The sequence below is a fragment of the Esox lucius genome, chromosome 14 (assembly GCF_011004845.1).
Source record: "Esox lucius isolate fEsoLuc1 chromosome 14, fEsoLuc1.pri, whole genome shotgun sequence".
In the NCBI taxonomy this organism is placed as follows: domain Eukaryota; kingdom Metazoa; phylum Chordata; class Actinopteri; order Esociformes; family Esocidae; genus Esox; species Esox lucius.
In genome coordinates, this window is record NC_047582.1 from 3,059,785 (window position 1) to 3,084,838 (window position 25,054).

The window sequence follows — 25,054 nt, forward strand, 5'->3', positions numbered from 1 at the left end:
TTTCACAGCACATAAAGCATTAAGGACTATGTCAAATCTTTTATTGTCCACCTACCTCAATGCTTCCTTAAACTTAGGCCCCAAGAAGCCCCAAGAGCCAGTTTTCACTAGATTCTGATAATTTCAGTTTAATGTGAATGGCTTTCATCTCATTAAAAACACATTGGCACTGTCCTGTAAATACACAGGAGTTAAAAAATATTTTCTTTTTTTTTAATCGTCTATCAATGCAGCAGGTTTTTTGGGGCAATTTAATTTGAAGCTTGCTGCTGATCACCAAAGATCTTAAATGCATTAATTAGAGGCTATGCGGGGTAACCCTAATTTCCTCAATGGCTTCGCTTCTCTGTTCTCTCTTCTTGGAACAAGTTTGGACAGGCCGGACCACCGTGCTAATAAAATTACCTCATTAATGTCTTTATTCCAGCACAGAAACTCATTCATTCTCTGCCATTAAGCATTAATTTAATGCTGTACGATGAAGGGGGAGAGAAGGAGGATGAGGAGGGAGGGAGGGCATTCATTCACTCACATTTTTGTTAGTGGGCAGTTCTAAATAATGATCCCAACAGGAGGAGAGTTATAATTTGGAACAAGGGGCACTTCAGCAAATATGTGTACACTGTTCGATTAATTACTTCCAGATGGGATTTGGCAGAAATATTCCTGCCAACTCCCCCATCCCCCTGTTCATCTAAGCTTGTTAAAAAGATGTGCTCAGGCCCTTTTATTTTGGACCCCCTTTAATCAAATGCAAATTATGGCACCGACTGTTCTCTTTCTGAGCATGGCCTCATTGTGGAACAAATGAACAACATGTAAACAATGATGTAGTGTTTAATGAATCATTAGCCACTGGTCCAAGTTGTCTGCGATTGAAACAAGGATTTAATGACATTGCACTATAATATTACAAAGAGGTTTAAAACAATGCTTGTCTGACCTAACTACGACTCAGTCTAATTATAAAATAGGTTTGGCATACTTTTTTTAGTTCCAGGTCCAACACAAACTTTTTGTTATTTAAGTGTGCTTTGTGTATTGTCTATTCAGTGCAGTTTGATAGAATGTGCATGGAATTAGACAGTCAAGGCCTCTTACTTATTTCATGTGTTCCTTTTGCTTCTTATTTGTCTTTTTTTCTTATATTAACTTCTTTGCCTTGTCTGCTGTTTGTTTCCTAATTTCAGGTTGTGTTTTTTGTGTTTTATGATTTTTATAAAGGTTCTTGTCAAAGATACCTGGCTGTTAATCAATACATTTGACTATATGTTAAAATAACCCTTTAATTCAGACAAGAAACACCACGTATGAGTTTAACCATTTATTAGAGAACTTATGTACAGCCCTGTACATGCAACAAGACTTGGCCTTAGGTTCTGCTCCTTTAGGGTAACTCATTGCTATCACATGATTGTGTATATGATACCACCACAATAACATACCTTTGTTATTATTTGTACAATTCCCACGGCAATGAGCAAGGTACGCAGTACCGATCCCCCTCACAAGGAATACAGAAACAAACAGGTGAAAGCAGGAGTGGTGGGTAGGCACGCACCCAAATGCTGTACAAGCTCAACACCAACAAAGTGAGTAACCTGATGTTTATATACAGGTTAGCAGTCTGACGTGATGAGGGCGATCATGCATCAGCTGATGCATGCTCCTAATTACCACTCGGGTTTCCTGGCTGAACTGGCTATTCTAATAATTTGGAACATTATGATACAGTTCCCATAAAAACCCCTCCTTTATTTTTTTCTTCACACTTTCTCATGTTATTGTATCAGAATTTAATGCATTTCTTTGTCAAGATGACAGACATGCTTTGTTTCTATGAAAGAAACCAATTCTGATGTTACATTTAAAAGAGAGTTTATCATCCAACCAAATTCCAAGGAATTTGTATGAAGAAAAACATTCTAAGATCAAATTATCCCGGTTAGTAATTTTTCAATGATCCAAACGTGTGTTTTTAGACCTACAGAAAACTATATATTTTGTTAGATTTACATAAAAAATGTGTAGAAAATTAGACTGCAAGTGCCAAAATGTGCTTGTGCAAGAGATAGAGCTGCTATGTACAATACTGTATTGTCAGTCTAAAAGTGAAAATGACAGATTCTTAGTCAAAATATATTTTAAATAAACAGTAAACATTTAAGGGCACAAAATTGAGCCCTGGGCAACTCCTTTACAAACTGGAATGAATTTGGATTCACACCCATCTATTACAACTGCTTGAGTTCTATCACTGAGTTATTTTTGAAACCATAAGCAAGTATTAATTTCCATTCTCAAGAAGACAGTTTTTTCCGGCAAAACAGGATTGTAAACAGTACTGAACGCCTTGGACAGGTCAATAAGTAGACCAACACAACTTAGATTCTCATCCAAAGGCTTTGGCTATATTATGATTGTTGTAATTGCACTGTGTCCTGGTCTAAAACCAGCTATCATTTTTTTATGTGCTATTTTCAGTTAAATATGATTGCAGCTGTATATTTACAAATGACAATGTTAGATAAAAAAATGCACATTGATGGACAACAATCCTCAAGTCATGCCATAAATGTTTGACTGGATTTAGGCTGGCACTCTGACTGGGCCACACAGGTTTTTCTCAAGGACTTTTTTGCTCCATAATTTTCTCCTCTCAGTCAAGTGTCCATGCCCTTAATAAAGAAACATCTCTGTACATGATGCTGCCACCACAATGTTTCACAGAGGGTTGATATTGAGTTTGTGCCAAATGTATTAGTCCAAAAAGTTACTTTTTTGTTTTGTCAAACCAAGCATTTTTTTGCCACTGGCTACAATATTCACATAGGATTCTAGGTTGGTTTTCTTGGGTAACGGCTTTCTCCGTGCCTCCCTATCATGCAGGAAATATTTGTGGATTGGTTGGAATATGATTGTTACATGCATGTTTTGACAAGTCTTAAAAGCCTCTAATATTGTACAATTTGCCATTGGTCTCTTGGTAGCCACTTATTTTGTCATCAGATTTGAAGGGCAGCCTGATCCTGTCAGGGTGTTGGAGTTTCCATATACTGTACCATCCACTTCTTAGTAATCATCTTGAATGTTCACCAAGGCATTTGAAATTGTTTTATACCCATTCGTTGGTATATGCTGTCACGTAATTACTTGATGTCTGTGACCTGCAGACATCCCCAGTGTCTTGCATCCATTTAAATTCTGATTATTTCAGGGGCTATTTACCTTCAGCAAAACAAAGGCATGCTCAATTGGATACAAGGCCAATAAAGAACCTTCAGCTTTTTGGCCCTCAAAAACTCTTTGGTAGCTATGACAAAATATCTGGGCACCTTTTCCTATTGTATGATAAAATTATGTAAAATGAGTTCAGAGGCATTTGATTGTATCTGAGTTTTGCAATTCAGAATTCATTCTACTTCTTTCAGCGAGTGTTTCATAATTAAGACAATTGAGTTTCAATACACCACTCCCTCTACCATATTTCACAGATGATGGGGTACATGTTAATGTTTGTCTGCAAGCCCTTTTACTTTTAAGGCCATTGTGTTTTTGCGCCTTTCAGTCTAGCCTCTGTAAACTGGCTATTAAAGTATATAGCTGATGGTAGCATCTTTCTGATCTGCCTAACTGTTTGTTCTTCATTATGGAGAGCAATCTTTGGTCATTGACCGTGTACATCTTCTTGGGCTAACATTACATTCTTGACATGCCTAACATTTTAACTATGTCACTAATTAATTTTGTATTTTGTATGTTTGTATGTTTGCGTCATGATGGCCAGCTTGACTTGCTTTGACACTTGTTTGGTCACCAGCAGCAGACTGCATGCAAATGCAAAGCCTAGAATCATTCAAGATACTTTGTGTACATTCACCTCTGTACCAGTGTCCTGGAACCTCCAAAGGAATATTACAGAATGACTGAACATTTAAGGATGCAACAGAGGTGGACAGTAGGGGAACTCCTCAGTTTGCCAGATTCCAATTCCGAGGAGGAGTACCCCTATCATCACCCGCCCTGCAGCCAGTCCTAGAGCCAGCCCAGCGACCATCCTGGAATCAACCCCAGCAACATTTTTGGAGGGGGCTATGGGGTCTGGAGGGGTTTGACAATGAGCCCCTGCCGCCACCACCAGAGGGGTTCTGTGATGGCCCCCTGTCACCTCCTCACAGACTCCAGACAGAGCCTTCCTCCTTCTTCCTGCCTGGAGTGGGGCCGCAACCCATCCCTGACCGCTGCCTCTGTCCTGTCGGTCAGCTCCTTCACCAAGTCCCCGTCCTGAGGCAGAGCTACTGCCTGCTCCTTCTCCAGGTCTCTGTCCCAAGGTGAAGCCTCTGCTTGCTCCTTCTCCAGATCCCTGTTCCAATGCGGAGCCTCCACCTGTTCCTGGTCCCATTAAGCACAGCCGCTTTGTCGCCCCGCCCCCACCCCCTTCTTGTCTTGTGGTTCGACCCATGCCTTAGGGGTACTGCACCTTGCCAGCTGTTGCATTTCTATTTCTTTATCTTCCAGTGGATCTTTTTCAATTTTCATTTATTGGTTACACCTGTGTCTGGTTTAGTTTTCAAATGTACCTAATTTGCCCCTTGTCCCTGTTTAAGTTCCTCCTGTCCTAGTATTTCTAATAATGTTGTAGTAAATTCACATCATTGTTGTTTCCTGTTTGTCTTTCTGGTCTATGTAAGTCATTAAAGATGCTTTGTGTACATCCACCTCTGCGCCTATGTCCTGCAACCTCCAAAAGAACACAAACACCACGGTCTAGAAACAGCGGTGAAGACCATTTCTCAAATACTTTTGGTGCCCTAAAATGCAATCATTTCTAAATGATTCATCCAATATGAATGAAGATACCCTCAGAATAAAGATTTTAACACAGAGACTGAAACTAACAATGTGTCACTGTCCGAAAACATTGGGAGTTGTGAGGGATTTTCGTGTGTCTCTTACATGGACTGGGAAACATTTTGCCCACTCGTCATTTCTGAACTGGAACTGTCAGATGTTTGATCGCTTTCTTACATGTACGACATACTTCAAGTCCTTTCACATCCTATGTAAAGGATTCAGCTCTGGGTTTTAGCAAATTTATAACAGTCCTTCTATTATTTCTGAGCCCTACTGCTGTGGATTTGTTTGAATCATTGTCCTTTGTCAAAAAGCATTTTTGTTTAAGTTAAGCCATTTGACAGATGGTTTCACATTATCTGCAAGTATTCTCTGGTACTGAAAGTTGACTCAGTGATTGCACGCTGGCCAAACCTGACACAGCAAAGCAGCAAATTTCCAGCCACTATGCTTTATATTTGCTTTTAGTTTCAAAATAATTTTTTTGTTTTTGCAAAACATGATGTCTAGCATTGTGGCCAAAGAACTCCCCCTTTAACTTGTCTGTCCAAAGGCCAATATCCTGTAGTCCTGTTCCACACTCTGAAAGCTTAAGTCATGCATTCATATTTTGAATATAAATCCTTCCCAAGCATGTAGACAAAGTTTCCAAAGTTTTTCCCCCAATGGAGACAATTCAAGAGGGACGTTTGCATTTTGAGAATACTCAAGTGAGCAGGAACATAGCATTCTAACAATTTTATTGTGTGGCCTGTAGAGCATTAACCTCATTTAGGCCAACGAAATGTATCACTTTGTAAACTCTGTTTTTCACAGTAGCTTCCCCAACAGTGGGTTATGGGCTTCATAGAGAAAATCAGCTAGTTTCTAAATCTCATTTCATACAATTTTACACATTGGGATGTCGAGTGTGAACTCCCCAGGCCTATGCTGCCATTGGTTAAGCACATACCGTAAATGATAAAATAATGACTTTAAATAGTATTGCATTTAATTACAACCATTAAACCTGATGTAGGCAACCCTGGAGTGCCAAGTCAACATCCTGGAAAGTCTTCATATTTTTTTTATTTACCAACTGGAACATTAAATGCATTGAATGCAACCCCAGTGGTGCCTATTTGTGAGGAGGAGCTTCCCTTACAGTAAAAATAAGGACCTCCGTGGACCCCCATGTGTTCAGAAGCATTCTTTAGACTGAATAAAATAAGATTTATTTTCCTTCAGTATGGACAGTTAAAAATACATTCAATTGGATATTTGAAACCAAATTCATAGGATGTGCTTACTTAAGAAACATATTTTTTACACAATGTTACAAAAGGATTTAAAATGTAATTATTACTATGAGGTTAAGGAATATATTCTACTAGTATGTGGTGATCCAGTGTAATAAAAAAAAATTACCTGAAAAAATACCTGTAGGCCAATCATAATTTTTAATTATACCATTTATAGTGCCTTATCATAAGTACTAGCTTTGCTGTTATTACTATTCTCATTAGGTTACGTTTGTTGTAAAGACCAACGCATATTTAATGTAAAATAACAGAGTAGGTATACCACAGAGAGAAACATTTCGTTAATGATAATGAACCAAACAACTAATTATTAAGCAACATGAATCAGGTGGTACATAATAAGGCCACCCACCAGTGATTTTGGACCATGGGTCACAAAAAGGCGATAGATGAAAAAATATCACACGAAATAAAACCTAATCCTGTGGCAGTAAAATGGAACTAAACGCAACTTCGTAACAGTCTAACAATACACGTGTATAAATTTTTGACTAGACTACAAATTATCAGTGGCGCTCTTTCAACTACAGTTGACTAGTAGTGTCTAGGAATCAACCAATAAGAAAGCGCCCTGTTGGCCCTACAGGCAATCCCATCATCCTCCTTGATTACAACGCTACGTCAGCAGTGGTACCAAAAGATGGCGGTGTCCATAGGGAAGCGCCTTGCTGCTGATGCTTGTTTATTGATATTAACTTTAATATTTCAGGACAGTAATGCCAGCAATATTGCCGCCGGTTCTTCTACCGCAGAAACACCACACCGCCGGTTTGAATATAAATACAGTTTCAAAGGACCGCACCTGTCTCAAGCCGACGGAAGTATACCCTTTTGGGTACACAGTGGAAGTAAGTTTTAGTGTTTGAATGGTGGTTAACTTTAGTGTCTTGCTTACCGTTATCATAAACTAATGTAGGTGCTATTGAAAACCAGCTTTGATGACTGTCTTGCAACTCTAGCCCGCGATGTTACTGCTGATATTTATGACACGTTTGTAGGAGATACTAGGTACCGGCAGTAGTAACCGGCTGTCTGAGTCTGTGCAGTTGCCTTGCTATAGTTGTTGAAAACTTGGGCCATATTCAGCATCTAAATATAGTGATCTGATATCAAATACTTTTATTCAGTAGCAGAAACATAAAACTCAAAACTCTCAAGAAACCTTATGTATACATAGGGTTTTCAAAGGATGTATCAGATCACCTTGTGAACTGATATCCAGACGCTCTGAACTATGCTTCTTTTCTAATTTACTCACAGGTTTTTGAAATGTTCTTGATTATTTTGAGGGCAGTAACTAAATTATTTGGGTAATGATTGTAACTCAGTGTTACATCTGTATTGTGTGTGTATGTTGTCTACCACTAACAGCGCTGTCAAACCATGTCAAACATTTTGCATTTGTAATTTTATAGTACTTCAGTAGTAGGCCTAAATGTAATTCTGATTTTAAACATTCAGACCATGTTCAGTAAAGAAAATGAGTGAATAGAAAAGAGTTGCTTTCAGTTAATGACAGGAGGTTCCATCGTGGCAATATGTTGACATCAGTAGATACTGGATCAGGGTGGCACGGTATTGAAGTGGTTTAAAGCGTTTAACTTGTAACTGAAGGGTAGCTATACTGAATCCCAGAGTAGGCGAAGTAAAACAGTTTGTGCCATTTGATCTAAACCACTGGGTCTCCCTTAAAATACAGCATTTCACCCAAGGGTGGAGCCTTATGTTGTAAATCACAACGAGCACAGTGTGAATCATCCATGTTCACTGCACAGCCTCGGCAGCTGCACTGAGGAACAGTTGTGCTCATAAGTTTGCGTACCCTGGCAGAAATTGTAAAAACAAATTGGCATTGATTTTGAAAATATGACTGATCATTCAAAAAAACATTTATTTAAGGATAGTGATTAAGGATAGTGATCATATAAACCAATGCGCCAATGCCACAAAAAAGTCTGGTTACAATATATGACAACACATTGACACCCCTCACTGCTTCTGGCACACTGTAATTTGCAGTGATGAGGCCAAAATAGAGCTTTATGGTCACAACCATAAGGGATATATTTGGAGAGGGGTCAACAAAGCCAATAGTGGACAGAATACCATCCCCACTGTGAAGCATGGTGGTGGCTCACTGATGTTTTGGGGGTGTGTGAGTCTTGTGGAAATTGATGGGAAGATGAATGCAGCATGTTATCAGATAATACTGACAGACATTTTGCATTCTTCTGCATGAAAGCTGCGCATGGGACGCTCTTGGACTGTCCAGCACGACAATGACCCTACGCACAAGGCCAAGTTGACCCTCCAGTGATTACAACAGAAAAAGGTGAAATCTCTGGAGTGGCCATCAGTCTCCTGACCTTAATATTATTGAGGCACTCTGGGGAAATCTCAAACATACAGTTCATGCCAGACGACCAAAGACTTTGCATGACCTGGAAGCATTTTGCCAAAACGCTTGGGCAGCTATACTGCAAGAATTCAGGACCTCATAGACATCTATTACAAAAGACTGCGTGCTGTCATTAATGCTAAAGGGGGCAATACACAGTATTAAGAACTAAGGGTATGCAGACTTTTGAATTGGGGTCAGTTCATTCTTTCTTGCTATGTTTTATTTTATGATTGTGCCATTCTGTTATAACTTACAGTTGGGACGCTGTGTAAAATGTAAAGACAAACAGAATGCCATGATGGGCGAATAATTTAATCCCTATATTCATTAGAAAATAGTACAAAGACAATGTGTCATGTTGAAACTGACATGTTATTGTTTCTTGAAAAATATATGCCCACTTTGAATTTGATGCCAGCAACATGTTAAAAATAATCTGGGACAGGGGTGTTAGAAATCGGCGATTTCGTATAGTGGTTGAAATAATTATCGGTTGTCAAGGAAGAGTAATTCAATTATTTTTTCCAGCATTTGATAGTCTGTTAGCTCATGCTGTTACAGGCTCAATATCTTCTCTTCTCACTGTAATGTTGGTTACAAGCTGATATATACATTGAAGGGTGTGTCTACCTAGCAAAGATCAGTTTTCCAAGACAGTAACCCCCATGCCAAATGGTCAATGTAAACATTCCTGTGGTTATCAGAGTGCAACCTACAGAGATAATCTAAACAGAGAGTTTTCTGTTGTTCTCATTATATAAGCACATTCACTTCCAATGAAACATACATTCACATTGTAATTGTTAATGCTCAGATTCCACAGGGGCAACACATGTTTGAACAAATTGTATAACGCTAAATACAATTTGGTGGAACATCTCACCACTAATTATGTTAATGGACAACAGGTCAGTAACATGATTGGGTATAAATAGAGCATCCAAGAGATGATGAATCCTTTAGAATTGAGGATGGGGAGGGGTTCACCACTCTGTGAAAGACTGCGTAGACAAATGGTGCCAAAATATAAGAATGATGTTTCTCAATGTATAAGTGCAAAAAGCTTGGGAATCTCAATCTACGGCACATAATATTAAAAGATTCATAGAATCCAGAGATCTCTGTATGCAAGGGACAAGGCCAAAAACCAATAAAAACAGTAGTAGACATCACAGCTTGGGCTCAGGTACAATGAAATCCATTGTCTTATCAGCACGCAGTTTAAAAGCCAGTGGCCTTGGCTGTATGGGGTTTCGTTAGAGCACATGGTATGGGTGACTTGCACATCTGTGAAGGCACCATAAATGCTGAACAATATATACAGGTTTTGGAGCAACTTACGCTGCCATCCAGATGTCCAGATGATGTCAAGGAAGGCCTTGCTTATTTCAACAAGACAATGCCTGACCATATTCTGCATGTGTTACAACAGCATGGCTCCGTAGTAAGAATCAGTGCTGAACTGGCGTGCCTGCAGTTCAGACCTGTCACCTATTGAAAACTTTTGGCGCATTATGAAATGGAAAAATATGACAAAGGAGGCTGTAATACTGTGTCAAGCAAGAATGGGAATACATTACACTTTCAAAACTACAGCAATTAGTCTCCTCATTTCCCTAACGCTTTCAGAGTATTGTTAAAAGAAGAGGTGATGCAACACAGTGGACCCAAATTGAGCTCAAATGTATCGACTGTAAGAAAAGGGAAATAAAACTATGAAATATGAAATATTTCCTAGTATGAAAAAACTAAATTCAGTCATATAAAAAATATAGATTCAAACGTGGTAAAAGTGTATGCTAAAATCTTGAAATTGATTTTCGCGTACGATCTTAGAAGGTCTTTGTTCATGTTTTTCACATTCGCTTCTTACGATTACGATTTCTTTCCACCTTTGTTCGAGTCAGGTTTCTCAAAACCAAGTTTTGAGCCTCTTTTGGTGTGGTGGCAGTGCTTTATCTGGGCATTTCAGTATGACGTTAACGTTTTCATGTTTATTATAAACCACAAAGAAAAGTTATGCTCCATGCTTGCCCAAGTCCTTGCTCACATTTACTGTAACATTATCAGAAGCTGAACATATCAATTACATTCTTAATCCACTGGATTGATATTGTTCACATTTTTCAAGTTTAGTGGACTATTCATTGATAGGATTATTTCAAAATAGTTTAGCGCTGAGTACTTATTTATTCTTACTATTGTGAACTGAAACCTCCTAAATTATATTGTCTAAATCATACAGTCTGTCACATATTGACATACATTTTTATATATTTTTACAATTTAATCTACAGTCAAATCTGCAGTGACATATCAAAGAGGAAAGGTCATTTCCCTGCTCACTGAGAAGCATGGCCAGATTTTGCCACAATGTTGACCACAGGGAAACTGCAAATATATTTTGGGAACATATCTAAATGTGTGCACAGGCTTGAAAAACAATTATGTTGTTAACCCCCAGTTTTGCAAGAAACTGAAGTATCTGCTTGACAATTGTTTACTGCTGGTTAAACAGCAAAGTATGTGCCTCCCCCTGTGCAAACATTTACACATATTACATTTTCCTTCATACATTTTTTGTTATGTCAAGTCCGGTGAGTGTTGTTTCATATGTTAAAATGGAGCTTCCGGACATAATAAGAGTACTTAAATTATCCTGTCTGTAAGCATTTTTTTAAATGTATTTTAGACTCTAAATGAAACAACTGAAACCTGAATTGAGCTTTACCACAACTTTGATGCTAACCAGTAATGCTCTTCTGTTATAGATGCCATCCCCAGTGCCGACCAGGTCCGCATTACCCCCTCTCTCAGGAGTCAGAAGGGCTCTGTATGGTCTAAAAACATGGTCAACTTTGACAGCTGGGAGGCTGAGGTAACATTCCGTGTGTCTGGCCGTGGACGGATGGGTGCTGATGGCCTGGTAAGAGTAAATCCTTCTAAGTTCCTACTTCTCACAGTAAAGTCCAGCTAGCCCAGCTTTGTTGCCTAATTTGTAAATGGGATCTGGAGAAACTGCTAGATATTTTTGGCATATTCACTACCGGTCAAGTCAAAAGGTTTAGGACACTCCCATTTCTTTCAGTTTTTATTGAAATTTACGGAGTTCAGGTCCAGTCGGCATTGGTATCAGGACACAGAGGTTTCAAAAGCAAAAGTAGTTTAATCAGGGAAGGCTCACAAGCAGCGCAGCCGTAGACATATGAACACACACCGTGACTAACAAAAATCAAAGGGGCAGGAGGAACATAAATTCGGGACACAACGGGAGGGGCAAACATGACACAGGTGTAAACCATTATACAAAAGGAAAAACTGCGTTCAAAATCAAAGGACAAAAATCTAATGGGCTGCGTCCAAAAGCAAAATCAAAACAGAACCTCAATGAATAACTAATTTTTTTTAATGTTAAACAAGTTTAGGTTACCAATAACTGAACCAGAAAAGGAACCATGCAAACCTAGTTCAGCCGGCCCGCAATTAAGTGGTCAATGTAACTCTCACTGGATTGGAACCCTGGTCTCCCACATGAGTGGCCGTGTCTTTAACCGCTACACCACGGTATAGTTTAAATATTTAGTTTCTTAACTTTACCTCCACCACAAATAGCATCTAGGAAATGTATGTTTTTTGCCACAGGCTGTTTTAAAAGCTTATTATCCAGTAATAAGCTTACTATTATCTAACTTACTACTTGAACTTAACACAGCCAAAGCTATTTTGTGGCGCAAAAGCGTTTGTTTTTCTTTCATTCGTGAACGACATTGATACAATAATTATCAATATAGGTGACAATAACTGACTTGTTCAAGACGAGAGAATCTTGCAAACCCCTACTCTTATACTGCCCACAGGGTTTTGATCTAGCCTATATTACCCTTCGAAAACCCACCAGAAATAGTCGCAATATAAAGTTTTATTCTAAGCTTACTACAACGTATCCACTGAAGGTTGTAGCCAGCAACATTTTAATCTATACTGAAATCCTAATTCATTATTTGCTTTGACTGTGATGGGAGTCGAACGTGGGACCTGTTGTTTCCTTTGTCCGCGTCTCTAACCACACAGTAAACCCTAACGTATTTCTTACTCAAATGTTACTCAAGTGTAACTCAAAATGAGAGAAATGTTCCCAATAACTTAAAATGTTTGTTTTACTGACTTTTACTCAATTTTTATAAGTTTAAAATGAGAATTATCCCAGCATGCTCTGCTTCAAGTTGATATTTTTGAAATGTTTTATCCATTTTTTGCATGTACTTTGACTGATTAATTCATCTTAACTACACAAACATCAAACATACATTTGTCTAAAGTAATCCAATCATTTAGTCAAACATATTTTGCACCCACTACTGAAATTATTGTAACAATTACAAAAAATATCCATCTTTGTTTCAAATGATCTGGTTCCAATAGGAATTATGCATTCCTTTGCAAGCCAATGCATTGTGGGTAGCTTTGCCAAACTCTGCTGAAGTTCCCAGGATTTCTAGAAATCTCAGCAGAAGTGTTTATTTTTATTTTGTAAATCTGGGAGTTTCCTTAAAGTTATGAATGTTTTTTAAACATGACTTTCTAGCCACTTTGCTGAGGCACTGTGGCTAGAAAGTGATGCTAACAATTCCCCATAGGTGTTCCAACTTTTGTTGATTACTTACATACCCTATGTTACTACACCCTCTTAAGCATTATTTAGACAGTATTAAGTTGCAGTAAGTAGTATATTGCTATCATGATGATGAGAAAAAAGGCAATTTACAAAGGAAGACAGACCATTACAACCCTTAAAAGTGAAGGTCTATCCTTTAGAGACATTAAAAGAAATTCAAGGTATCAATGAGCACAGTTTCCCGAACACTGTCAGGAACAAAAAAGAGGTGCAAAGAAAATATGTATTTATATAGTGCAGCCTTCCATAAAGGTTAGTAACTTGGTATGGTTTGATCTTAAACTAAATGAATGTGTGTTGACATCATTACAACATCAAAAGACCTGTAAAGAGACTCCGAAAAATAACATGATTGATGTTCCAAAACCTCCATGGAATTTGTGGTGCGTCATTCCACGGTTCTATGATTGGTCAATAAACCTGACCTACAGTGGGGGGCCATAAAGGACAACCAGATTTAGTGGAGTTGAGAAAGCATGAATGCTTATTTGTACTGGTGTTAATGATCACGTTTTAGCACCAAGCAAACAAAATGTGAAAGAGCAGTTTTCTATGTGGGCTTGTAATTGATATGGTCAGGCAAAGAACATCACATGGACATGATCAACATTGGTGTTTCAAAAATACCTTTTTAAGAAGGTATGTTTTTTGTCTTTTAAATATTATTGTATTCAGTCTTCATTTTGTTAGGGAGGCAGTGTATTCCTTCGCTAGGAATTTCTGGTATTTTGTGAACAGACCAATACAGAGGAAGTAGATTCTACTGCAATATTCCAATTTGCTCGTTCAAGATACATTTCACTTTGCTGTCAATATACACTCATTACCCCATAATTACAAAGCAATCTTTTTTTTTTTTAAAACAAATTTGGCCAATTACCTGAATACCAACTGAACCCTGACCCTAATTCAATTGATATGCTGTGGCAGGACATAAAGCAGGCAGTAAATGCCAGACCCCCATTAACACTAGGACCACGAAATTCCTACAGGAATTGGCGTTTGAGTTTGTAATTAAAATGTAACTTCTGTTTTGAAGCTACACCCTCTTCCTTCCATTACTTTTCGTAATGGGTGTAAATTACATTGTTCCGTTGTCAGAGTTCTAAACTCACAATTATTTACCTGTGTTTATAGCCTATTTATACTTAATCGGCCAACATCCCACAACACTTAAAGTTGGTACCCAGGTAGCCCGCTAATGGTACCCAAAAAGCGATAATCACCCTCACTGAATGCATGACGTCAATGGATGAATGCGCGATACCCCCAGTTATCTTGAATGAACTTGCAAATGAAATTATAGTTTTCCATGACCATTCAACAATTTAATTAGGCTATTATTGAAACATAATACAAATAATATAGGCTACTGGACAATTTAATGTGTATTACATGTTACCGTTTTTCGATAGGAGGTTCAGCTTCTTGTGTAGGCTAATTCATTAAATGTATATTTAAAATGTAAATCTAAAAAGTTTTTAAGAAATGCAATCCCAGACAATCTTTACCAATAGCCAACTACCAATTCAACAAAGGTATTACATGTTATTGTTTATCTTAGGAGAGAAAGAGAATCATCATCTCATACACATCCTATCATCATTTTGAATTCTCTGCTTATTTTGCTGAAGATTAAATGTAATATGCTAAATACAAATATATAAAACGCTAAATAATTATTCACAAAACAAAATACCAACGATCACCTATTATCAGTTCAGCAAAGGTATTACCCATTACTCTTTTTACCCATTACAACTAGCAGACAACACTTAGCAGACAAGACTCTGACAAACAGAAGTGCAGTTATAGGCTGTAGTAGAGAGGATTTGGTGTGCGTAATGATGGGAAGTCCTGGGTGATGTGATAAGGAACAGATGTGCGTAATAGTGGAGGGTCCGGGGTGTTCCGGGAATGCGGTGCTAGCAGCCAGAAGAATGGACAGTGGTGGCTAATAGGCCAGCGACAGGGAGCAATGTAGTCGAGCATCCCCGGAGGGAGGGATTATCACGGGAGGCACCGTGACCGGGTAGGCTACTGTAAATCATCTTTTGATCACCCTTTTACTCTGCTACTCAAATTTACAAATATAATTCATTAATTAAAACACTGCAATGTTTTTACTTGGGGAGGCTACATATCCATGGATCTATCAATTTAATTTTTACGAATGGGCCGTAGACCGTGTTATTCATTCTTTGAAATTTTGTGTTCATCCATCAATCAATCAATCAAATGTATTTATAAAGCCCTTTTTACAACAGTTGTCACAAAGTGCTTTTACAGAGACACCCGGCCTTAAACCCCAAGGAGCAAACAACAGTAGTGTTGAATTTCAGTGGCTAGGAAAAACTCCCTAAGAAGGCTGAATTTTAGGAAGAAACCTAGAGAGGACCCAGGCTCAGAGGGGTGACCAGTCCTCTTCTGGCTGTGCCGGGTCAAGCAACTGCTTTAGGCCTAGGTACTGCTATTCATGCTGATATCCTTTGATCCAAACAAACTGGTTGATATTGTCTGTTATTTAACCTTGTGCATCATCAAAATGAGATCAAAATGAATACATTCTAATGGATTTGTTGTGTAATTTTCATTTTGTACATTTGAAGGGCCTAGTAAACAAATGCAAATACTATAGCCTGTGTTCTTAGTTTATTCTGTGTATTCTTTTTTTTTTCTTTTTCCTATGATAAGATTCTGTAATTCATAATTTTTTAGACTTATATATAGTTTGATGACGACCCTGTAGATGAACTGATGCTCTGGCTTGATGATGATGATGCTGCAGAGGAGAAATGTGTATGCTAATAGGGACTATTCATTTGCTAATGACGAGAAACAGCGTTCGGCTCTGGCTGATACTGTTAGTCTGAAAGACTTGTTGATTCTAGTGTTAAATCTCACCCACTTGGCTACGTTCTGTAAGAAGGACTTGGTAAAAATCCCTCAAAGATGTCAGAGACTGATTAAAATACGTTCAGTTAGGTCCAGAAATATATGGATACTGACACAATTTTCATTAAAAAAAACAATGCAATTGAAGCGCAGACTTTCGGTGTCAATTCAAGGGGTTGCACAAATATATTGTATGAAATGTTTAGGAATTGCAACCATTTTCATACACAGTCCCCTTATTTCAGGGGCTCAAATGTAATTGGACAAATTAACACAATCATAAATAAAATGTTTGTTTTCAATACATTGTCGAGAATCCTTTGCAGGCAGTGACTGCTTGACGTCTGGAATGCATGGCCATCACCAAATGCTGGGTTTCCTGTTTTATGATGCTTTTACTGCAGCTGTCTTCAGTTGTTGTTCTTGTTGTTGTTTGTGGGTCTTTCTGCCTTATGCATGCTCGATCAGGCTGAGATCAGGTGATTTACTCGGCCATTGCAGAATATTCCACTACTTTGCCTTAACACTAGAACCACCAAATGCCTACGCCAGTTGTTTGAGTTTGTAATTAAAATGAATTATTTTGAAAGCTACGCCTATTAATATACGCCTATTTAGGAAAATCATAGAAGGAGGAGGGTCCTCCTTCTATGATTTTCCTAAATAGGCGTATATTACATAGTTCTGTTGTTGGAATTCTAAACTGGCAAACAGAACCATTTAGAGACCCTTTTTTTTTTACCTGTTTTCTTACCCTGTTTTCCACCAACAGCCCACGCCACTTAGCGTTGGTACCCAAATGTTACCCAGGCTCTTATCACCCCTCACTGAATGCATGACATCAATGGATGAATGCTCGATACTCCCAGATGAATGAAAACGTAACTTAATTTGGCTATTATTGAAACATAATACAAATGGTATTGGCTACTTACCACAAGGAGACTCAGCTTATTGTGTAGGCTAATCCATCAAATAACAATCAAAAATGTAAATCTACATTACTGTTGGAGGGAAGGAGAAACTCAATCACCTACACATCCTATTGTCTCTTTGAATTTTCTCTGCTTATTTTACTGAAGATTAATATTCTACAAATGTATTAGGCTAAATAATTATTCACAAAACGTTTTTTGATATCTTATTCATGTCATCTATAGAAACACATTATATGCCAGTAATCTAGGAGACTAGGAATATGAATTGGTGTTGAAATCAACTGGATAGCCCCAATTAAACCCCCGGGAGAGACCTGCAAATAAGTGCTGTTCACAGCCTAGTCATTTCGGACCTATGTATGTATAACTATGTATTCTTTTTTTAGTCTTTTTTTTTTTTTTTTTTGGTATGATGAGAACTTCATTAACTATTTAAAAAAACAAATTCTGTAATTGATTATTTTTTAATAATCAACTATTCTATATAGTTTGATTATGACCCAGTAGATGATGATGTGATGCTGCGGAGGAGAATGTCCATGCTAATAGGGATGATTCGTATGATAATGAAGGCAAATGGCATTTGGCTCTGGCGGTTACTGGGGGTCAAAAAGGCCTGGCGGTTCTAGTGTTAAAAAACTCCTTGAATGCTTTCACGGTATGTTTTGGGTCCTTGTCCATCTGTGAAGTGCTATCCAATCAACTTTGCTGAATCTGAGCGGACATTATATCCATATACAGTTCAGAAGAAATCTGGCTGCTTCTGTCACATCAATAAACACTAGTGATCTAGTGCCATTGGAAGCCATGCATGGCCATGCCATCACACTGCCATCACACTGTGTTTTAAAAATGTGGTATTCTTCAGATCATGAGCTATTCCCAGCTTTCTCCATACTTTTTTCTTCCCATCATTCTGGTACCAGTTGATCTTAGTTTCATCTGTCCTAAGAATGCTGTTCCAGAACTGGGCTGGCTTTTTTAGATGTTTTTTGGCAAATCTGGCCTTTCTATTCTTCAGGCTTTTGAATGGTTTGCACCTTCTGGTGAACCCTCTGTATTTGCCCTCGTGAAGTCTTCTCTTTATGGTAGATTTGGATAATGATATGCCTACCTCCTGGAGTGTGTTCTTGGCTCTTTGCTGGTTGTTGTCAAGGGTTTTTTCTTTACCATGGAAAGGATCCTACAATCATCCACCACGGTTGTCTTCTATGGACATCCAGGCCTATTTGTGTTGCAGAGCTCACCAGTGTGTTTTTTCTTAGAATGTTGATTTGGCCACTCTTAATGTTCCTGTTATCTCTCTGATGGATTTTTTTTTGCAGCCTAAGGATGGCCTGTTTCACTTGCATTGAGAGGTCCTTTGGCATGTTGTGGGTTCACAGCAACAGTTTCCAAATGTGAATGGCACTCATGGATTCAACACCAGACCTATTACCTGCTTAATTCATGAAGAAATAACAAAGGAATAGCCCACACCTGTCCATCAAACAGCTTTTGAGCAATTATCCACTTACTTTTGGTCCCTTGAAAAAGAGGGGCCAACAATTGATTTGAATACCCTCAAAGCTGAGAGACTGCACTTTAAGCCCATATTCATTACTTAACTCTATCTTGAATATATTTTGGTAAACAGACAAAATATCAAAACTTGTCAGTGTCCAATTATTTCCAGACCTGACCTAAATATATTTGTTTGTATTCTATGTGCTATACACAGGGCTTAGCTGTAAAAGATACCATGGTCTCTGTTTGATTCTCTCTCTCCATATAACTAAAGGTCAATAATAAAAAATCTATATTCCACGTTATGAGTGTGGATGGGGCTCCCTGAAGCTATTGAATAAAAGGGTTCACACATGTTTGGGCGCATTGTTAAATTGATCACTATTGTTAAATATAGTATGAATATATCATGTTTATTTTTGTCCTCTATTTGAAATGTCATTATTTAGAATTTGGGTTTAGATAAGGATTTTGAGTTTATTTTTATATTTTACATACATTAATGACTATGTGTTCACATACTTTAAAGCAGCACTGAATGCATGTCACCTCGAGGTATTGACATGCTTCATGAAATTGAGAGAAAATGTATGCAAAAAATAAACACTGAGACATAATTTGGGCTCTAACAAAAAGGGGAGCCGTATACTTTTATTAAAAAAAAAAAACTTTTCTCAGACACAAAGCAGTTCTATCAGTTGTATGACATTTTTGGAAAAACCTAGGTTTCAAAGTCATTGGATCCCCTAATATGAATATTTTGAGTAACATCCCCTGGAGTGGATTGAGTTTCTTCCTGTAGCTCAACAATTTTTTTGTTGGATGTATTTTTGGGGTCATTGCCTTGTTGTAAGGTCCATCCATGGCCAAGTCTCAATTTCCTGGCAGAGCCAAACAGGTTTTGGGAACAATATCCTGATAATGGAATTCATTATGTGCCTCTGGACCACAAATGGCCAAACAGTCTTTATGCGTCAGTGATCCATCTTTTACTGGGGATATCAGGTGCTTTCTTGTATGCAGTCCCCCTTTGTCGGCAAACGCGCAAATTGAGTGCATGGCCAAAAACGTCTGACTAAAGCAGACAAATCCAATTGTAGTTCCAATACGCTTGGCTAAGTTGAGGTGCTGCAATTTGTGGTTTGCTCTCACTAAGGGCTTCTTTCTTGCAACTTTTCCAAAGAGCGTGTTGAGATTTGAGGTGGTGTTGATTTTCCTTGATTCTTCTTTGCATCCCACACCATCTTCCTCACCGTGTGTTGGGGCAATATGCATGTTTCCAGTTCTTGGCAAACGTACAATATTGCCCCTGACTTTTTATGCATTTTATATATACTTTGTGTGTAGTTCAACAATCGTCTGTCTCCTTCAAGCTGACATATACCATAATCAGAAAAGATATTTGCATTTTGTTCTTTATTCAAGAATCTCGTTGCAATTTGAAATCTCTTAACAATAATGTGCATGAACCATTAGTGTTTCATGATGATGATGATGATGATGATGATGATGATGATGATGATGATTTTTATTCAGAGGTGAAAAATTACTAAATCTGTTTGGAAACGATTCAGAATAATCACGTTTATAAAAAAATAACATATTTAGTTTTTCATTTGTGATCTAATTTGGTTATCCAACAGAGGAGGATTTGGCATCGAACTTTGGTTGTCCAACATGCAAAAGATTCCACCAAAATATAACGGCAACCCTGGTGATTGGTTATAGGCGAGGGTAATAATGACAAAATAGTAAAGTGCAAGCTTGAATCGTGCAGGTCAGCCTTCGCTGCACAAATCACTTGTTGGAGCCACAATGATTTGATTAACGGGAGCTGGGCGCGTGGCTTTGATAGGTGTATAATGAACTTCAACAAGGAGAGCTGGTGCTGCCATCTTTGCATCTTTTGTTGCCACTTGCTACTGGAGATAAATGATACATAAAGCTACTTTGGTTGCACTGAGGGAAATTGAGTGACACGTTATTTATTTAAAGAATGAACTAGTAAGGGACTACTTAACTAACACGTTACTTGTTACCGATTAAAAAAGTAGTCTGACTGCTGTAATGCATTACACTACTCTTGAGTAAAATACATATGGCATGCATCTTGAAGGATTCTGATCGCATGAGGAAAGATTGCTAAGCGCTACATCTGGTGAAAATGGAGGTGGGAGCATCATACTATGGTGTTGCTTCTCAGCAGCAGGAACTGGGAGAATATTCAGGATTAAGGTTAGGACAGGGCAAAATGCAGATAGGTCCTTGAAGAAAACCTGATCCAGAAAGCCAAGAAGCTCCGAGTGGGGCAAAGATTTACCTTTCAGAATGACAATGACCTGCTCCAATAGCTATGCCTACTACCGGTCACTTGCGATGAGCCGGAGGCTCCATGCAATACATGAAGTCAAGGTAATGTCACTGTGTACCGTACCTGAGAATTTATATTTAAATGAATGTTAACTATAATTCAGCGTTACTTGTTTTTTATGAGCATGATAAGGTTCTTGGTTATAGACTGACATTATGAATGCATTAGACTGCTGCTCTGCCGAAAGCATGCAGTCTTTTTTTTTGCTAGCAAGCATAGTTGTTAGAATTTGGTTGGCTGTAAGTGCACGCCTAGCACAACCATGGGCCAATGGCCATATATGTTCATTTTGGGGGCCACTTTTGCTGAAAATGTGTGAATGTGATTAATTCCTGACCGTAATCTAAACAACTGTTAAAGACCCCGCAGAATGGCACTCTTCCTTGATTTTATGAGACAGGAGCAAAAACTCTGCTTTAGCTCCCACCCACATTTTTATTTTGCACACTAGAATCAGTCAGTTTAATATTCAGATCCAGATTATTTTTTTATCCAGGTATTTACTTCGATGTTCAGTTCAACAGTTATCCTGATTCTAATGAAGTCCACTATTGTTCATTTCTGACCGTGTCACTTTTTTTTACAGAGTTGGGGGTGGTATTGGCCGATTAACCAGCTATCTGCTTTTTCCTGATCAAATTATTGTTATTTTATCGGCCTTTAAAAATCCAGTATCAGTCGATCTCTAATTGAAACATACTGTAGGTCTCTGTCATCAGTGACGCCGACAGAGGGGGACAACCGTGAATGTTGTCCCGGGCCCAGGCCTGGGAGGCAGGCTTTCCTACTTGGCTTGTTTTACCTGGATGATATATGATATGATATGATATGACTATGCCGTAAGGGGCGAAGTTTGCTTACTTTAAGAAACTATAATGGCAGCTAGAGACCAGGACGACAAACCGTCAGTTCCTCCCTTGTCTACTACAGCATACACTACAAAAAGAGCAAAGCAAAAGAAGTCTTATACAAACTCTCTGTAGCTAGCTACCAGAAAGCCTAAGCCAAGGCTAAGAAGGATTTTGTCGAAATCTGAGTTAGTGTATTTATTTTTTTGGAACAGGTAATTCAATTTTTCATATTTTTATTTGGAACGTGATTCTCTATCGGGCATTGGTGCAGATTCGCTTTCTGACGGATGGGTAATGGCAAAATGCTGTAATTGTGTTTTTTACTGAAGAAATCCTACATATTGGAGCTGATTTTTATTTATTTTTTTCTAATTCAACCAATAAATGTCTAACTACAGTACTGTAGCTATCTGGCTAAAACATTGCCACCATGAAACCAAAACTAGGAGCACAGAAATGGAAGGACAATTCTAAAAGATAACGTCTAAACAGTTCAGAAATGGCTGATTGGGCTGAGTAGGTTATGAATTGAAAAGATGTGACATAATTAATTACCTGTGTTGAAAACTAAGGGATTTGAATGTGGCCTAATTATGAATTAAATCGTTAAACAATGTTTTTTGGACAGTCATTTAATTACTATTAATACATCTTTTAGCTTGTGGTTTAGGTCCTAAATATTAAATTCTGTCCCGAGCCCTGTCATTCCTGTTGGCGTCCCGGCTGTAATTGCGGCTGTTGTGCTGGTAGATGATTTGGCATCAGGCTGACCTACAGGCTCAGACTTCAGGTTAATCCCTATGTTTATCTATCCATGTCTGTCTTGTCCCTATGTGGCTCAGTTGCTACGGCCGAGTTCATGGGTTCAGTGCCTACTTGGATCACATACTTAATATATCAGTAACCATACTTTAAGTTGCTTTGGATAAGAGCATCTGGTAACTTATGTTACTATACTGAATTGTTCTATACTTAATAGTTAAAGCACAAAGAGAGCATGGTCAATAATCAAAATACCAAGGTGAAGAGCAGTTCTTAAGCACGACGTATTGTGGAGGTGCAATGTACCACAAATCCCTGAGATACCTAAGGTTACAAACATCTTTGGGTGCTCATTGGTTGGTCATTAGAACATACACTTTGTCCATTTGGCTTTCACCCCAATTGTTGTATAATCAAGCCCTAAGAGTAGTTAATATAGGATGGTTTCTGTCACTTTGAATGAATGATTGACAGGTAGGCAGGATTTCCTGCTTGGGGCTGGAATTCCAGTTTGGTAGGTAGGACTTCCTGTGTGACGTATGCTGGGATGGGACTTCCGGTGTGACGTATGTTAGGGCTTGTAACTTCCAGTATGACGTATGCATGTCCGGGGGAAGGTGGGTGAAATATTGTATGGGGTGTGTAGTATGTCATTTATGGTGGCTTTGATGTTTAACAATAGGGCTCCAGGGTTCTGGGAATGTTAAATTGACCAGACACTCAATGTTAAGACAAGTCTGATGTTAGTCCTCGGGTTTATTCTTCAGGACTGGTTTTGTTATCCTTAGGTCAATAAACCAACCCCCACACCTTTAGTTAGGGGATATAAACCAGAGTGGATTTTGGGGAAGGGCTCTCTTGGATTTTCCTGAGCTCTGTATACTTCTCTGCCCTTGCAAACACCTCATATATCCAGAGTACTTTAATTGTTGATACTCTCAATTTACATTAAATTAATTTGTACATTAATTAATCGACTATATGGGATTATTCTAAAAAGTGTCAGAATCCAGTTCCCCCCCAAATATGTAAACCCAGATGTAAACGCATTTTATGAATTGTCCAAAGGTGAGGTGTTTCAGCAGGGTTTGACTCAAATGACCTTTAGTGCTAGTTTAGAAATGTTTTATTTGGGTCCAAAACAGCGCGCACATCATATGGTAGATGTGTTGTTTAAAGTAATCGAAGGAATGCAACAGTATGACTGTTAGATTGGAGCTATTTCCGAGACCGGCTATTCGGTCCCAGACCCTGACCTCGACTCAACTGTCTCACCCACCAAGAAACTACCATTGGCTTGACTGGCTTGGCACTCATCTAGGACCTCTTAATCAATCATACCTGTTAGTCCCATTATGATGACATTGTTTTAACACCGCGACTGTTACGTGTGCTGATCAAGGCTTTGAATGCGTCTGGTTTTCAAGCACCGCTGACCGATGTTCACGTGGCAGCTAAGAACTTTCTGCACAAAGTCAAGTCGGAGTCGAACATCACACAGAGACTGAGTGAGAATAGGAATGAATACATGGACAAATTTAATGAGGAAGCTATATGCAACACAGTAGTGTCTTGGTGCGACTAAGCAATGAGGCTGTTACAACAATAATCAGAATGTTCGTGTCTCGTTTTGAAATACTTTGTGTAATTCCTGTGGTAAAACGGGCATTTGAAGAGATATTAAAAGGAAGAAACCCCCAAAAAGTCCAAATGGACAAGTACAACATAAAATATTTTGCTGCAGGAAATGATGTCAGTGTGAGTATCATTGACAGATTTATTAAAAGAATGAATTCAAGGATGTGGCGGTATCTCACGGCTGCCAACACACATTATGTTGATGTGATTCAAGATTTGGTTTGTGGTTACAAGCATGGCTTCCATCGGCCTATTAAGATGAAGTCTGTTGAGGTTTGTGAGAAGTTTGATAGACTAGTTCTCAAGAACATGTATTGTACAACAATGATGAGAAATTGTAATCAAAGTCAGAAGTTCCGGGTTGGAGATACTGTGAGACAAAGTTGAGAGGGGTGTTTACCAGGCGCTATGAAAACTGGTGTACAGATGAATATTTTACAATAAAGGAATGCATTCCTAGGGTGCCACTTAGAATAGAAGATTACGATGGTGATGTGATCGTTGGGACCTTTTTATGAACAGGAATTACTGAAAATTGTGGCTACAGTTATAACTTTTAATGTGGAAGCAGTTCTGGATGAGAAAGTAGAGAAAGGGAAGAAAATGTGTCTTTTGAAATGGCTTGGTTGGCCTGTGAAATTCAACAGTTGGTTAGCATCAGAACAAGTCCTTGCCCCTACAAACACTGGACTACGTCCTTTACAGCGACTGCGATCAGCATGGGTGACAGCGGTTTCTACATAACGCTGCCTAGTGACTCATCAAGGCATATCCAAACAATTAGAGTTTGAGCTATACCACATAATTTGCCAAAGGTATAGATTTAAAAGGTGATTGGGAAGTGTCTTTGGTAGAATTCCAA

The 25,054-nt window shown here is 38.5% G+C and overlaps 1 protein-coding gene across 1 annotated transcript in view; it reads left to right on the top strand.

Moving 5' to 3' along the window:
• Positions 1 to 6,735: 6,735 nt before the first annotated feature.
• Positions 6,736 to 25,054, top strand: part of lman1 (lectin, mannose-binding, 1) — a 54,606-nt gene continuing 36,287 nt past the window's right edge. The window contains exons 1-2 of the mRNA XM_010901862.4: positions 6,736 to 7,003; positions 11,328 to 11,482. Coding sequence (XP_010900164.1) covers positions 6,796 to 7,003; positions 11,328 to 11,482 — 363 coding nt within the window. The 5' untranslated portion in view covers positions 6,736 to 6,795. The remainder of the gene's footprint in view (positions 7,004 to 11,327; positions 11,483 to 25,054) is intronic.